This window comes from Octopus bimaculoides, chromosome Z (assembly GCF_046866305.1).
Source record: "Octopus bimaculoides isolate indiv1 chromosome Z, ASM4686630v1, whole genome shotgun sequence".
Taxonomy (NCBI): domain Eukaryota; kingdom Metazoa; phylum Mollusca; class Cephalopoda; order Octopoda; family Octopodidae; genus Octopus; species Octopus bimaculoides.
In genome coordinates this window covers 30,386,051-30,400,470 of record NC_142944.1, presented here as the reverse complement: position 1 = coordinate 30,400,470, position 14,420 = coordinate 30,386,051, and the positions used below count along the sequence as shown (strand labels likewise).

The following is a 14,420-nucleotide window of genomic DNA, read 5'->3' as shown; positions in this document are numbered from 1 at the left end:
TTTTTAAGAAGATTAAGAGAAAAAGATGTTTTATATGACACATTCTACCAGTGTTCCAAGTTTCAAAGTGTTTCGTTAATGAAAAATGTGGCCCCCGTTTTAAAAAAGATCCGAAATGATATTTATTTTATCAACTCTGAGAGTATGAAAGGCAAAGTTAACCTCAGCAGGATTTGAATTCAGGAAGCAAAGAGCCAGAAGAACTGCCACAAAGCATCTTGTTTGATACACTAATGATTCTGCCAGCGCTCTGCCTTAGCAAGAACAACAACAACAATAATAATGAGGATGATGTCAAGCAAAGTATTTTGTCTAGTGTTCCACCAATTGACAACAACAACAACAACAAAATATGAAATGTACTTAAACACCCTACACCCACCAAAAGGAAATTGTAAAACTTACCTTATAATCATTTGTTGGAGGTTTTCCAAGGGCTCCTTTCACCTGAACACTATCCTTTTCAGCTAGAGATTAAAATAATGAATAATGATTTTAATACACTGCAAAGTGTATGGATGTTGCTCGCCATCAGAAATCATATAATTGCAACTAGGATCTAAAACAGGGAATTCAACTGCCAAGTAAATATTCAAATGAAAAAAAAAAAAAAGATCTCATACCCGTTGCTAAGGGGGTGCACTGGATGGCACTGTCCCCTCACTAGTCAAAGGTGCACCCTCAGATTTACTTTACTTATTACAAATTAGTACCCACCCAGAATATTCTGAAGCACACCCAGGCATCAAACTCTAGCGACGGACTTGCAAGATGTGCAACATAATAGGGAGGGGATACTTGACTGATCTTGATCTTTTTCTTTAGCCAATAGAACCTGGAATATAGATGTAGGTATGGCTGTATGGTCAAGAAGTTTGTTTCCCAATCATGCCATTTCAGGTTCAATCCTAATACATGACAACTTGGACAAATGCCTTCAACTAAAGTACCAGGCTGACCAAAGCTTTGTGAGTGGATTTGGCAGATGAAAACTGAAAGAAGTTTGTTTTGTGTGTGTACGCATGCATGTATGTATGTTTGCATATATGAACAGGTGACTAAATTTCACTTAATTAAGTAAATTTATTATTTGTTTAATTTAGAGTGTGTTGACTAAAGTGACCATCCCTGATTCAGAAAAAGAAATCAATAATCCAGAAAACCTATGTTGTTCCTGTATACAAATGTATATGTATGTGCATAGGTTTGTCTTCATCTATACTTCCAAAAAAATTGTTGACTTACAAGCAGTGTTGTTGTCCTTTTCCATGTCAACAAATAGTCCAATGGTTTTATACCTTTGAATATGTATGACATACAAGATCCTTTATTTGAAAAATAGGAAAGGGTTAGCAGCAGGATGAGTGTGGTTTATGAGTGCTGTACATCCACCAAAGATGGTAATTTTTTAAAATAATTCTGTTTTTGGCATACCAAACTATAATTTGATCATAATCAGTTTTCAAATTTGGTAATTTCTCACTCAGAAACAAAATTAAAAGAAATACTGAGAAAGTGAAATACTTGCAAAATTCTTATTCAATAGAGACAATAGAAAAATGCAAAGGAAATAATTTAGAAAATTATTAGTTAATGCAAAGAATACAGAAAATAGACTAAAAAGTTGTGTTTCATATGGAGAACATGAACAGAAACAAAACTGATAAACTTACATGCAAAATTTTCTTAACAGACCGAACAAGAATTAAACTTCACCTTTAGTTAAATTTCACTTTTGATTTGGCTTTTGTTAACACGTGCCTTTTTTCTAACACATGCTTTTGAAATTCTTTACATTGACAGTTAGTGTTCCATGTGCATTGTAAGATAGTTTCTACTGTAGCCACAATCATCTTATTTCGTTCTTCAGTTCACTGAACATTCATCATTGAGAAAACAAGCTCAACATTTAGCATTATGCACTGGTATGCTAAATAAGAACTGGCACAAAATTAACAACTCACAGTATTGCTCTTGAAATTCAATTTGCTGAAGGATAAAAAAACCATCTTTCATGGCACAGTTTGGTCTTCCATCCATCAGGTTTGATCTGCATCTCTTTAGCAAAGAGTTTTTTTAAATGTTGACCACTGACAGAAAAGAATGTTATTGTCAGTTCTTATATCTTTGTTTTTTTAACACTAGACAAGATGATTCTACATGTTCTCATGCTGGAACTGTATCTAATAATATCCATGTAAAATTATCAAAATTTTCAAAAAACGAAACCCATTTCTCAAGATTGTCATGACAAGTGCTGTAGTAGTTATCCACTTCAAGTAGAAATTTCTTTTTCTCTTCAGATTTGACATTGTCATTATTAAGACAATCCTTCACACTGAGAGGAATAAACTTTTCATTAATTCTTTCTTTTAAACAGCCAAGCACTTAAATAATGCTGTTTTCTCTCTTTTCAATCTTCATAATCCTATTGCTAAATGCATATTCAAAACTGTGAACAAGATATAAGTAGGCTTTGCTCGGCGAATTATTGAAGAATCTTACAAGAATTTGGAGGACCTTTTCTTCAGAGTAAAAAAAAGATTTCAGTGCTTTTCTCATCAAAGAAAGCCAAAGAGTTTAGAATGTGAGAGAATCAAGGCATATTACATACCAACAAACTTGCAGAACTTCTCAGATTGAACAGTATAAATACTAAAGTATGAAAACAATTTAACAACAATTACTTCAATATCAACAGAAAGAATACTGGCCACAGTATGAGCAGCATTGTGCAGAATATGGGCTGGACATCCAACACCTTCCATCGATTCACTCATGCTTTCCTTAAATTTTGAATAGACATTATTTGTGCCTATGTGCAAATGTCCACCAAAATTAGTATTTGTGTTAACTCCACCAAAAGCTATACATTTCTTCACATCCAGTCCTAACTCAACAAGGCTCTATTGTTTCTGAGGTCTCGTTTAGAAAGGATCTTACTCACAATAACTTTATTAGCAAACCCATTTCATGTGAAAAACATTGCACAATCAACAGGAAAATTTTCTCAGCATTGTGATTACTTGCATCTATAGATATGCCATAAAAAGAAGAGTTATTTATATCTTTAACAATCTCTGCAATAGTATATGGAGCCACATTTTTTATTATTGCAGCACATTTAGTCCTGCACTTGAAAATTTGCATGCAGTTTTAGAATCAAGAAATACTGTTGGTAGTAGTATATTCGTACAGTCATTTGAACTAAATGACTGATGATGACAGACAGTATGAAATGTCATTGCAACTTCTGCGGCAATTATTTTACTTTCTTCATCTGTGTTTTTCTCGATCAAGAAGTTTGTTATTTTACCAGCTTCTTTTGAAGTAGAGGCAATACTACTTTTGTGCTTTGCTGTTTCTGTAGGTTGCTTGATATCAGACTTCCTGTCATGTTCAATACTAGAAGTGAAATTTCATACAGTACAGTTTGCTTCAAAATAGCTTCTGCCTTGTTTGATAAATGTCCATTTGCTGGAATATTCATCATGAAATTTACACTTATGTTTTGGCATTTTGGGATGGATGGATTAGTTTTTAAGTCCGAAGAAAAAGTGGGCCATGGCAAGTAGTAAAAACACACCTTATTGAAGTATTAAGTTGCAAACACATCAGTTTTGTACAAACTTCTAGCAACACTAGTTTCCTCATTTCATTTAAGTTGTAGCAGCTAATGTATCATCAGAAGGCAGTAATCCATTTTGAATTTGGGTCACCAAATGTAATGGTGAATCACGTTGGGGGTCACCAAATGTAATGGTGAATCACATTGGGGGTCACCAATTATAATGGTGTTATCCATGCTCACATCGGAGACCCGGGGTTACTGATTGTAATGGAGTGGTTACCAATATGTAATGGGTGTGATGTTGAAGAGAAAGTCAATGTGAATGTCATTGTGCCAGACCTCAAAGAATAAGGACAGTGGTTGAAGTTGTTGATAACATATATTTTATTTATCGTTACTTTGTATAACCAAACAACAATGGGCAGGCTTGTACAAAATGAACAAGAGTTAATTTTTCCTTGTATGAGAGTGTATAATGTTCTTTTTGTTCTAGTAGCAAGAAAAAGATAGACAGAGTGATGTTTTTTAGAATGGTGCTAGTGAAAGTGAGAGACAGGAGAGAGAAGTTTTATAGTGAAACATCATAACTGCTGACTGCACACAGCAAAGCTTTCTCTCTCCTTTGGTCTGGTTACCTCTAGTGGTCTGCTTGGAACTGCTCATATTTGTAAGAATGCAGACCAGCTAGAAAACAGATATACCTCTCTAACAATGGATAAGTTAATGTAGGTCACTCCTTATCTGTTTCAACTTTTCATGGCATAGAAAGGGTTAAGAGTTAAGTGGAAAACACATAAATCTGCATTCCTCCTTGAGAGAACAATAGGCTGTATGACTAGGGAGAACTTCTAGATTCGATTTTGAATCTCAGGTAGGACCAAACGAGGTCTTTACAAGGTTATTTTCATCAAGAGAATATGAAAAAGAAAGCATAATTACTTATAAAGTGACAACTAAGAACCGTAAGAAGGTAATAAAAATATATTTTTATTACGAGATTTGAAAATGAACTAAATACAGGACATTTGAGATGTCTCTGAAAGGTCAGTACAAGACAGAGAACAAAATTATCAAATACGGGACACGTCCTGTATATATATACAGGACATGTATATATACATACACTACATATATGTATATATACACTACATATATCATCTGTCTCTCTCAGTACTCTTGTATTCCATCTTACAAAGATACCATATCTATTCCTGTATATGTCTAAGCCAGACTGTTTTATACTTGAGTGTAACTGAAACAACCAGGGTGTGACTTATGCACAAATGTGACTAATACAAATAAATACAAGAGATAGATAGATAGATAGATAGATAGATAGATAGATAGATAGATAGATAGATAGATAGATAGATAGATAGATATATGAACGCTTGTAAGCCAAAAAAATATGTACTCATATATTTGTCAATACAGTACATATATTAATTAACGTGTACAGTTTTATGAATCCGTTATGATCAATCTCAACCAATCAGTTTAATACTTAGTGTGAAACCAATTGGGAAGCTGGTAAGCCCTGAAGACTGGATATAAAACATTGTACACTTGTAATAAAATCACAGTAATAAAGTCACAATTTTGGCTAGGAAAAAAAGTCAGGATTAATTTATGGTGGCCAGTAATAAAGTCACAGGAAAAAAGTTACAATTAAGTTATGGTGGCTGGTAATAAAGTCACAGGAAAGAAAAAGTCACAATTACGACTTATGGGATCTGGACAAAACCCCACTAGGTCAAAACCCCACTAGGTTAAAACCCCACTAGGACAAAGCCTGTGACTTTTTAACCTGGATTCAAAGTAACAACCTCAGCCAGAAAACCAAAAATTATCTTATAATAAATAATATTTGGGAGAAAGGCTTGGAAAATACACCCTCAAACCATCTATCATAAAACAAAACAAAAAACATTTAATATATACAAACTCTGTTGCCAACGAATTTTGTAATATACAAAAAATACTGAATTGTCAATGCATTGAATAAGTATCTGCACTGATTGTTAGTTCTGTCAGGACACTGCATCTTACAAAAATTCCATGCCTCCTGAAATTTGCCAATACTACTCCATATTGTGCATGTACTTTTGGCCTTCATAACTGTCTTCCTTTACTTGACATATATATCTACTTTCTGTCCCTTCTTTTAACCCAAGTACTGTACACAGTAACCTCCTCTTCCTCCTCATCATCATCATGATCATCATCAATTTACATATATTTTTTAGAGTTTAGACGAGGTGAAATAAAAATAGGTTACCGTAACCTATTAATTTGAGGAATGATTTTCCACTAGTAATTTACAGTATTGGTAATGAACAAGATAGCAGAATGGAATTACAGCTGTTAAGTATTAGCCTAAATATCTTAAAGGATTTAGTTTTGGACATATTAGTTCTGAGTTCAATTCCTGCTAGAACCAGCATTATTTTCTATATCTCTCTAGGCCCATTTAAATGAATCCAACAAAGAGTTACAGAAAATGAAATCACAAAACAAACTTCAGTAATTAAATGATCTGATTTTTTTTTGTTTCATTGTTTTTATTCAAGATATTAAATAAAATATCTTTTAAAAATACTTTTTAATATAATTTGTTTATTTTCTGTATTTGATGGCATAAAGATACGCCTGAATTTCAGCAGCATATATTTAGAGAAAAAAAAAGATTTTAATGCATTCAAGCATGTAATATAGGCTCAACTTCATATATAAGACCTGGGGCGATTTCTTTTTTCAGAGATTTTTTTTTTCTGTTGGAAAAAGACGCGTATTATGCATACATGCATGCATGCATGCATACATACATACATACATACATACATACATATATATATATATATGTATATAATCAAATGCAGTACTCTATTATTTATGTCATTTAAATTGAACATAGCAATTTATTTCTTCTGATCAAAATTGTGACTTTTTCTGAGATTTTTATTCCTGTTCATCAATAGAATAAATAGCAGCAATGTAAAGCAATAGGATTGATTAATTAATTATCTGTATCCCTCTTCTATTAATTTGTAGCACCACACAAATGGCAGAAATCCTCCTTATTAGTACTGTCACATCATTGGAGACATTGCCTTTGGATTTATTTGTACTACATTCCTGTAAATGGTATCAGTTAATATCCACCACCCTCCAAGTTTAATTCTAGTTAGAGCTAATAGTAACATCACAACATTGAATACTGTCTTTGGATTCACCTGTACCATATTTCTGATAATAGGAACTTCATTTAACTGTAGTTTAATTTAACATTATTATTATTTTGGGGGTTAATAAAATAAATGCCAGTTGAGCACTGGGTTCAATGCAATCAACTAGCTCGCCCCCCTCAAATTTCAGAGACTTTTATTCCTGAGACTATTATTGTTATTGGTGGTGGTCGTGGTACTATTATACCACCACTAGAGACTATGTCTTTGGATTAAGATTCACTTGAGTCCATCTCACCAACCCCTACCAGGTCTTCATTTAAGTGTAGAGTAACAAGAGAGCTTATTTTCTGCCTCAAAGAAGGCATAGCAAATGAGAGGTGTCAGATGTGTCTTTATGATGTAAGATAATGAACAATCAAAATCTTTAGGACAGAACTGAACAACACACATAGACACAAAAAAAGACAAACATTTATATGAGTTAATAGGAGTCTCTTCTTAGTGGCCTGATATGTAAGAAACAGTAGTCAAATCTTACTCAAATCATACTACATTAAAAAAATAAATAAAACAGACTAGAAAGGCAAATTAGATCCTGTAGTCCTTGATACACTATGTCTGAAAAAGATGAAATAGTCATGTTGTCACACCTTTGACTAAAGGTTTCCTCAAACAGGATTGGCCTGGGGTTAAGCAACAACATTGTTTCATTGTTTCTAATTTTGAGGGAAGAGAGTGAGTTAGTGAATACCATCAAACTTTTACTTTACTTTATCAACCCCAAAAGGTTCACCATGCTGGGATTTGAACTCACAATGTAAAGAGCTAGAATAAATATGCAGAATGTCTTCTTTCCCATTGCTCTAATGATACAGCCAATTTCCCACTTTAACCCTTTAACATTCAGAATACTCTCTCAAACATTCATATTGTTTTGAATTATTATACATTATCTTATAGCCTCAAGATTCTGATGATGTGATTGTATGTTTTTAGAATGACATTGTAGGGTAGGTGTGAGAGGTTGGATCTGGTCAATTTTAGCATAAAACAGGTCGAATATTTGGGTCAGATATGGCTGGATTAAATTTGACTGGGATAAAACAACGGCAATAAAAGAGAACTCACATTCAAAAACCTGTACTTGGCTGAAGTCACAAATTATATCAGGTAGGATATAATTTTTAGGGTCACCAATCTCATACAGCAATTGTTCACATACAGTTCCTTTTGAAACCAGACCTCCAGTTGATGGTGGCTTACTCACACTGAAGGAACCATTAGCAGAAAATTCTACAATAGGAAACCCAATATTGTCCCTAAAAGAAAGAAAAAAATTAACAAAGAATATTATTATTACATAGATGAAGACCGGAAATGTTTCTTTCCATATTCTACAATGGAATAAACAGAGTATTGTTTCCAAATTTGACACTGTGTTGCTGCTGTGTATACAAAGATTCAAGAAAGTAGCCTAAAAATAAGGTTTTCTCTTCAGGACCTGAAAATAATTGAACCTTTAATAACTATTAGCCATTTACAAAGTTCAAGTGAAATCCACCAGGGAATACTACTTCCACATCTGAGATAGAACTGCTGCGCCTAGTGGTTTTTAACTTAGATGGTAGCACTCTTTTAAGGATATTGTTGAGAAGAGGACAGCAAACATCAAGGGAAGGGATTCTTTGGAGATACTGGATCCTTAGAAGGGAGTCACAATTTTTCTTGGAAATAAAATATTTAAACAAGAACAAAACTTTTCAACACATTTTCAAAAATAATCTTTCTTCAGATTAAAAACATGAATAGGGCATTGTGTTATAAGTGAGTTATATACAGAAATTCTTCTCCAGTTATTTCTATAAAAATTTAACACAAGGAGCACTAACTCATGAGAAATAGCTAAAAACAAAAAGCACATGCTTAATGGGACAGTATAAAAACAAATAGATAACAAATTACTGTGTAAATTTAATTATGATTAAAATAATCTGCCTTTTATTCAGTAGCTTAGCTTTTGGGCCAGCTGTATAAACCTACATTTGGGGAAAGCACACACTTTAGCTATACCACTACTGTTATTTATTTATTTATTTATTATTTATTCATTTATTCATTCACTAATTTTATCAAATGTACCATAAAAGGTTGAGATGTACACTGTATCTAAAGAAAGGTCATACAATTAATTGACATTCAAGCCTCTGGCACACAGGCATGTTGTGTCCTCTCTCTGCCTTTTCTATCACTAATATAATGTCCTCAGTTCTTCAGAAATTATTGTCAGGAATGGAGTACAACTGAATTCAAGCTATGATGATGATAATGATGACGATGATGACAATGATGATTATTATTTCTGATTTAGGTACAAGTCCAGCAATTTTGAGAGGTGAGGATTAGTTGATTACTTCATTGGCTGTAGTTAGCTGATACCTTATTTTATTGACCCTGATGGTATGAAAGATATAGATGACCTCAGGTAAAGATGAACTGAGAATATCAAATTCTACAAGGAATGTCTTCTGACACTCAAATGATTCTGCCAACTTGCCACCTTTTTAATTGGTTCTGATATAGGCATAAGGCCAGAAAAGGTTGCTGTATACTATCGAACCTAGTGATAGTACTTTATTTTAACAACTTTGGAGGGATGGAAGGTAGAGATGGCCTCAGTGGGATTTGAACATGGAATGTAGAAAACGAAAAACACATGCTGCAAAGTATTCTTTTCAACACTACAACACTTTGGCTAAACAACAACAACAACAACAACAACAACAGTAATAATAATAATAATAATAAGTGGAAGGATTAAGGTAAATTAGGAAAATGGAGAGGACATACCAATTATGAACAGTCTGCCAATCAGTAAAGACTCCACCTGTAGCTTGAGCTCCACATTCGATGATGTGACCAGCAAGGCTGAAATTTATAGATTCTACATTTAGAATACTTGTATATTACTCTCTCTCTCTCTCTCTCTCTCTCTCTCTCTCTCTCTCTCTCTCCCCTCTCTCTCTCTCTCTCCTCTCTCTCTCTCTCTCTCTCTCTCTCTCTCTCCCCTCTCTCTCTCTCTCTCTCCTCTCTCTCTCTCTCTCTCTCTCTCTCTCCTCGCTCTCTCTCTCACACACACACAAACAAACAAACAAAAGCCACAGAACAATCAACTCTGTAGGTAGTGCTCCAGTATGGCTCCAGCCATGTTAGCTAAAACAAAGTTAAAGAACATATAGTTCTACTATTAATAACAAAAACAACATAGATATATTGAGAACTGAGAACCATCATTATAGAAGTTCCTTTGTTGGCTTCAACAAACGAACTTCTATAATGATAGTTCTCAATTTTTTTGACTTAATGACATAATTAAAAATAAGACAAAAGAAAGAAACTGGAAACTTTAATAAGAAAGAAAATGTTTTAAAGTTAAGAAAAAAAAAATTATTTAACCTTTTAGCATTCTTATTTCTTTGTCAAATGTAATGCTTAGTCATGCATTATCTCATAGCTTGGAAATTTTGATGATGTGTTTGTATATTTTGAGAATGGCATTGTAGGGTAGGTATGAGAGGTTGGATCTGGTCAGTTTTAACATAAAACATAGAATATTTGGGCCAGACATGGCTGAGTGGTTAAGAAGATCACTTCCCAACCACCATGTGTGTGTGTGTGTGTGTGTGAGCGTGCACATGTGTGCATGTGTGTGCACATAAAACTGTTGGAAAAAAGAATAATTAGCACCATAGTTGAGATAAATAATATATTTTATTTTGGTCAAGTCAGTCACTTGCTGCTCTGAGTTTTGTCTGTAGATGCAAAGGGTTTTCAGGCAAGTTCTAAAACTAATACCCCATTATATAAATATATATATATCATCATCATCATCATCATTATTATCATTTAACATCAGTTTTCTATGCTGGCATGGGTTAGATGGTTTGACTGGAACCGGTAAGCTAGAGAGCTGTACCAGGCTCTAATTGTGTTTTGGCTTGATTTCTACAGCTGGATGCCCTTCCCAATGCCAACCACTCCACAGAGTGTACTGGGTGTCTTTTACATGTCGCTAGCACAGGTACCTCTTACATGTCATTGGATAGATGCCTCTCACATGTCACTAGCATGGGTGCCTTTCACATGTCACTAGCATGGGTGCCTTTCACATGTCACCAGCACAGGTGCCTCACATCTGTCACTGCTCATGACTGTGACTTCATTTAGCTTCACATGTCCTTTGAAACACAACAAATCACCATGCACACACACACACACACACGCACACATCACAGAATATATCCAAAGTAAGGTTACTTAAATGATTGATATGAAATCAGTTACAGAAACACTCAACCTTTCTCCCACAGGTGTGCTTATCTCTTCTCTTTATACTCCTACCACTACAATAGCTTCCTAAGCCTCAGTGTTGGCTACTCACATGCTATCTTTAACCAAGCCCAACAAGCTTACTCATCTATCTCTCCTCTCATTGTATCTATCAACTCAGGCTCCATGTTAACTACTATTCTCAGTCTCTTTGCTTTTGAATGTTAGCCCTCTAAAATGCAATTGCTTTCCTTGCAGTCATTAACTTGCTGTTGTTCAAGAGGAAAATTTACCATATAGGAGCTCATCAGCCCACTGGCTTCCTTAAGAACAAGTCAATAATGTAAGTGTGTGTGTGTTTGTGTAGCTTTAACTTATTTAGACAGTTGTTTATCACCTTGCTATAAACACAAGTATAAATAAATAAATACATAAACAAATAAAGCAAACTGGGTATTTAGTAAACAAACATATCTCAGACATGATTCATACATATGCAAGAGGAATATTTTCCATAAAGGACTCACCCATCATAGAGGGCTAATAATGTTCCTTAGACACACGCACACACACACAAATCTCTGTTGATTCACCAGAAGTGATAAATTACAGGACTCAATATAAATATAGAATATTCTTTACTACATTATAAGTGAAAGGCTCTGATTTCATGTATCAGAGTAGCTTGTTTCCAATCATCAGCTGGTAAACTGATTCTGGTTTTCTTCTGAATATCCACCGTCTGAATATTTTTTGAAATATGAAATCAAAGTTTGACCAAATCACCTATCCTTATGTTCTTTTGTTTAAAAAACCTTTGTGAATGACTCATGCATAAATGGCTACTTCGAGCTCGTGTTTCTAATTTCATTTCTGGTTCTCAAATTCCACCCACAAAGCATTGTTCAACCAGAGACTATAGTAGAAGACATTTTCCAAAAGTACCACACAGTGATATCAAACCAAATCCAGAACCACATGGTTGCAACGTAAACTTCTAGACCACACTGCAGTAACATGCTTATTAATTTACATTTAATGTCTGCTAATGAAATTTTTTTGTGGTCCTTTATTAACCATTTCACTCAATCGTTTACTTTTAGTTGTGTGGTAATATCTGTGCACACTTGTTAATGTTATTTTATGTATTTCAGGGTGTCATTTTGCATGTTTTTGTTATGATGTTTGAGAGGAGTTTTTAATATACAGAGTTGTCTGTCTGTTTCATATAAATTTTGTATAAATAACTGTATATAAACTTTATAAAGGAAGCACAAACTCATAACATAACATTTCTATATGTCTTTATATATGAAGAATAAAAGCATGAGACCTAGTGGTTAGGAGCATTGGACTCACAATCACGATGTCATCATTTCATTTCCCAGATTGGGTGGTGTGTTATTTTTTTGAGCAGAAAACACTTCATTTTCCGTTGCTTTAGTCCACTCAACCAAAAATGAGCACCAATAACAGCTGGGAGTTAACTCTTTGACAGATTGGCATCCTGCCCAAAGAGAGTATTCTGCTCTCACTTGCTTATACACCTATGGAAACTGGGATAAGCTCTAGGCTTATGATCCTACAAAAGGTTTGTGATAGACTTAGTTACCTATTTTTTTTATATACATAGGGAACTGTAATAGCATTTGGTAAAATGCACATACTCACAGTATAAACTTTTCATATGTCTTTATATATATCAAAAAAAAAAAAAAAAAAAACTATGTAAGGTTTGGTAAAACATAAAATCATAAATTAATCCTCTTGTTATATTTCTGTTGAAATACACTACTTCTAATTTTGAAATTAACGAAGGATTTAGTAAAATAATTGTCATTATTAAGCTGGGATTTTGAACTGAAATTAATTTTGATGTACATTAATTTAAAACAGAAAGTTTGTATCATAGAACTATGGACAGCTTTGGGTAATGGGTAAAGTGTAAAGATCCCCTTCAGTCATGAATGACCATGGGATTGCACCTAGAAAGTTACCCTCCAAGGCACAAGTCCAAGCAAGGTTGTTTACGGAAGACCAGCAGTCACCCACTCATACCAGTTTTCCTTCTCCACATCACCGATGTTATCCAAAGGAAAGGCAAAGACCAATAGAGCTTGGCACCAGTGATGTCGCAACTCATTTCTATAGCTGAGTGAATTGGAGCAACATGAAATAAAGTGTCTTGCTCAAGAACACAACACACACCCCAGTCAATGAATCGAACTCACTGCCCAACTCTCTAACCACTGAGCTATGCGCCTTCATGCAGTCTTGAGTAGGTTGGTATTAAAAAAAGATTAATGCTTTTATCTTCAAGAATAAATGTGTATATAACATTTGGTAAAACATACTACTCATAGTGTAATGTTTTATCTGTTTATATATATATATATATATATATATATATATAAAATATAATAAATGGAGTTATACACATGTGTTAAATGATTTCTTTTATTTCCGACATATGTTTCGAAGATTTACAATTGGTACATTCCAAAGGAATGAGTGATGTTGATAAAGATGTAATCTTCTCTTCAGGGAAATTCATAAGAACCAACTTAACCGTAAGACATTATTACCGAATGTGACAACTGCGGGTAGAGAAGATTGCTACATATCTTATTTGAAAAAACCGTTGGAAAATGCAATGCTACGAGACAGTACGTTGGACAAGGAAGGAAGAAAAGAAGGAAAAAAGAGAAAATTAGAATCTGGAATGGAAAGTAAATAAAATGTTTTTAAACCAGATTAAAAATCTCTCTTTAGATCAACAGAGCATTCATCACCTTTATATATTGTTAAACACTTGATCTACTACTAGTACACACAAGCATCATTTTCCTATATAAATAACATTGCTATTACCTTTATTACCATACGTTCATCATGTGTGTGTGTATATATATATATATATATATATATATATATATATGTCAACACTACAAGTATAAATATAAGATTATTTCCCTTTTGCATTTCCATTACACATAAAATACTTTTCTCTCATTTTTAATCTGGTTTAAAATCTTTTTATTTACTTTCCATTCCAGATTCTAATTTTCTCTTTTTTCCTTCTTTTCTTCCTTCCTCGCCCAATGTACTGTCTCATAGCGTTGCATTTTCCAACGTTTTTTTCAAATTAGATATGTAGCAATCTTGTCTACTCGCAGTTGTCACATTCGGTAATAATGTCTTACGGTTAAGTTAGTTCTTATGAATTTCCCTGAAGAGAAGATTACATCCTTATCAACATCACTCATTCCTTTGGAATGAACCAATTGTAAATCTTTGAAACATATGTCGGAAATAAAAGAAACCATTTAACACAT

At 33.7% G+C, this 14,420-nt stretch overlaps 1 protein-coding gene across 2 annotated transcripts in view; it reads right to left on the bottom strand.

The window, feature by feature from the left end:
- The window catches only part of LOC106882171 (uncharacterized), a 139,602-nt gene that overhangs the window by 30,249 nt on the left and 94,933 nt on the right, over window positions 1-14,420 (bottom strand). For both annotated transcript variants that reach the window (XM_014932757.3, XM_014932756.3), the window contains exons 8-10: window positions 9,607-9,684; window positions 7,888-8,078; window positions 406-467 (exon numbers count right to left, since the gene is read on the bottom strand). In XM_014932757.3, the coding sequence (XP_014788243.2) occupies window positions 406-467; window positions 7,888-8,078; window positions 9,607-9,684 (331 nt within the window). The remainder of the gene's footprint in view (window positions 1-405; window positions 468-7,887; window positions 8,079-9,606; window positions 9,685-14,420) is intronic.